This window comes from Arachis ipaensis, chromosome B10 (assembly GCF_000816755.2).
Source record: "Arachis ipaensis cultivar K30076 chromosome B10, Araip1.1, whole genome shotgun sequence".
NCBI classification, from domain to species: Eukaryota; Viridiplantae; Streptophyta; class Magnoliopsida; order Fabales; family Fabaceae; genus Arachis; species Arachis ipaensis.
Genome location: NC_029794.2, coordinates 126348973 through 126351866, shown reverse-complemented (window position 1 = coordinate 126351866; position 2894 = coordinate 126348973). Strand labels below are relative to the sequence as shown.

The 2894-nt window shown below is 27.4% G+C and overlaps 1 protein-coding gene across 1 annotated transcript in view; it reads right to left on the bottom strand.

Moving 5' to 3' along the window:
* LOC107621433 (protein FEZ-like) overlaps positions 1-1553 on the bottom strand; it is a 2266-nt gene extending 713 nt beyond the window's left edge. Inside the window, exons 1-3 of the mRNA XM_021114688.1 lie at positions 1292-1553; positions 749-962; positions 192-419 (exon numbers count right to left, since the gene is read on the bottom strand). Of these exons, the coding sequence (XP_020970347.1) occupies positions 192-419; positions 749-943 (423 nt within the window). The 5' untranslated portion in view covers positions 944-962; positions 1292-1553. The remainder of the gene's footprint in view (positions 1-191; positions 420-748; positions 963-1291) is intronic.

Below are 2894 nucleotides of genomic sequence, written 5' to 3'. Positions count from 1 at the left end.
TCTTTTTTCTTTTTAACAGTGTCAAAATAAAATATGTAGGAGATATTAATTTGTAGGTAAAAGTTCAAAAACCAAAACAAATATTTTTAAAATTCAAAACCAAATTAATCAAATATATAAAAGCTAACAGACCAAATTATTATATCCTATATAAAACCCTTGGAAATAAATAAATAAAAAAATAAACTTACAGAAGCAGGGGTAGTTTTGTCAGAGCATTTCTTGGCTGAATCAGAAGAAAGAGAAGGGAGCCTAAACTCATGCATCATCCAATCAGTTTTGAAACCCTTAGCAGCTCTGCCTCTGTAGAAAACAAGTGATTTCTTCAAACCAATAATGGATTGGGCCTCAGATGAGTAAATGGGCCTGTCCGTTCCAGTGGCCTTCCAAAACCCACATCTTGTCACTCTGTTGGGCCACTCAAAAAGAAAATATCACAAACAGAAAATAGATTAACTATTTTTTCATCTTTAGAAAAAGATGGTGCAGTTTTGATTTTTGAGAACTCATTATTGATTATTAGGAAGCAAGTATAAAAATGGGTTTGATTTTTATTAAGGAACATATAGATATTAGAGGAATAATTTTATGTTTGTATTTTAATAGTCTATTTGTAATTTTTTTTTTATCTTTTATTCTTTACATCCTTGATTAAATGAATATATGTGAAAAAAGATGTGCCAAGAAGTGGTGACAATAATAACAGATAAAAGAGATTAACAAAAAAACTCAACAAGAAAAGATATTAGTTCTTACTTGGAAGGTCCCATGGCTCATACTTATAGATATCAACTTGCTTGATCAATTCAATAGGAAGAGATTTTTGCTGAATTTTTCTTTTTAGATAAAAACCAACAATCTCTTCATCTGTTGGGTGAAATCTGAAACCTGGCATCATCTCATCTTCAATCTTATTCTCCATCTCAATATTTCTTTCCCCCATCTCCAATTTCAACTTCTCACTATACCAAATTCGACAGATAGCGACAGTTTTTTAGCGTCGGTTTCAAAAAAAACTCTTGTATCTCTCACAATCAAATCCGAAGATATATAAGAGAAGACTTCTTGATAAATTTGTAGAATAATGAGAAGAAAAGCATATTAAGTATATATATAATTAAACTATGTAAGATTTAATTGCTAGATTACTACCATCTTTCTATAGATGAATATTAAAAACTGTGGTTTGCAACAATTTTTGGAAAAACCAAACAAAACCAATTATCAATGTGATGTTTGTTTTCTCTAATAATACTACAAAAAGATAGAATAAATTGATGAAACAGTATACCTCAAAAAAAAGATGTTGAGAAGTTTCAAGTTGTTGCACTTACAATAAATTTGTTTAGTCCAAGGAAATTTATGTGCCTCCCAAGAATGTTTATATATGCTTCCTAAGCTTCTGCCTCCCTTTCATTAAGGATATATTTATATTTCTCTAATTGAGATTACAAAAATTCCTTAGTGAATAGGAATTATGTCACTTAAATGAAGGACAAGTGAAAATAAAATAAAATAAAATAAAAACATACCCTTTAATGGATGTGTCTCAATTCCACCATTTGAGACCAGTATTAATATATAATGATTTTGGGAAAGACCAAAATAAGGATCACATAAGAGACTATAGAATCAATAGCTTTCAATACTGTTTTGTTTGTTTTCCTTTTTTTTCTTCAAATTTATTATTTTTTTGAAAAAAGAAAAGAAAAGGAGATTATTCCATTTTTCACACTTGCTGATGCTCATAAACTTCTCCCTTTCAATTTCAACATACAAAGACAAGGGGAAAATGACAAAGCAAGCTTCTTTGAATGTAGTAACAATTATTTCATTTTCTCTACTAATAAAATAAGGCAATTCTATTTTTATTTTAAAATTGTTCTTTGTAAGTTGTTGGCTGGACCTAGTTCTTAATATAATAATCTTAATATCTAATGTTATATTCAGTATGATTGATTGTTTTCTATATACCTAATTCTTCTATGGCCGATTTTGGAAAAAATTATCATTTTTTTTTTCCTTATAACAACAATTCATGTGTATCCAAAATTCCCATTTCAATCCCATTATTTTCACACCTCCTATCTATTCCCCATGCTTTGTGAGGAATAAGAACAAGTGACACGTCATGAGTTGTCTAGATAGGTATCTTTAAAATATAATTATATAACTCAGTGTTAAAAATAAAAATTAAAAAAAGAAACTCCAAATAAAAGGGATAATTGGATAAGTAGTAGGGTGTTCGTAGTGCTGTTTGGATCGATTTTGAATAAAAAACTTATCTGATCTAAACACTAATTTTACTTGCAGTGCGGCTTAGATTAGATGTTTTTTTTTTTTAAATCCAATCTAATTTTAAGGGATTTGGATTGAATTGGATTTGTAATTTTGTAAATTAAAAAAAGAATAAAGTATTATTTTTGTCTCCAACGTTTGGTAAGTCTCAAAGTTGTCCTTAACATTTAAATCATTCTATTTAAGTCCTTAACATTACAAAATCATCTCAATGTTGTCTTGCCATTAGTGATGTTAACAGAATTGACGGTGGGATAAAATTGAAAAGATTTTAAAACATTAGGGACTTAAATAAGACGAAAACATTGGAGGAAAAAATGATACATTACTCTTAGAAGAATTACCAAATCAAGTAAAATGATAATGAATTTTAAGGGAATAAATTACATTACAAATTCAAGATTTTTACTCATACTTATAAAATGACTAATATATAAACTTTTAGAAAAGAAAAAAAAGAGCATGTACAAATACAATAAAGTAAAATTTATATCTTTTTGTCTCTAATATATCGAACTTTTTAATGTTTAATTATATTAAATTTTATTTTTTCATTTTTTTAATCAATTTTAATTTTTTATGATACATAATTATTT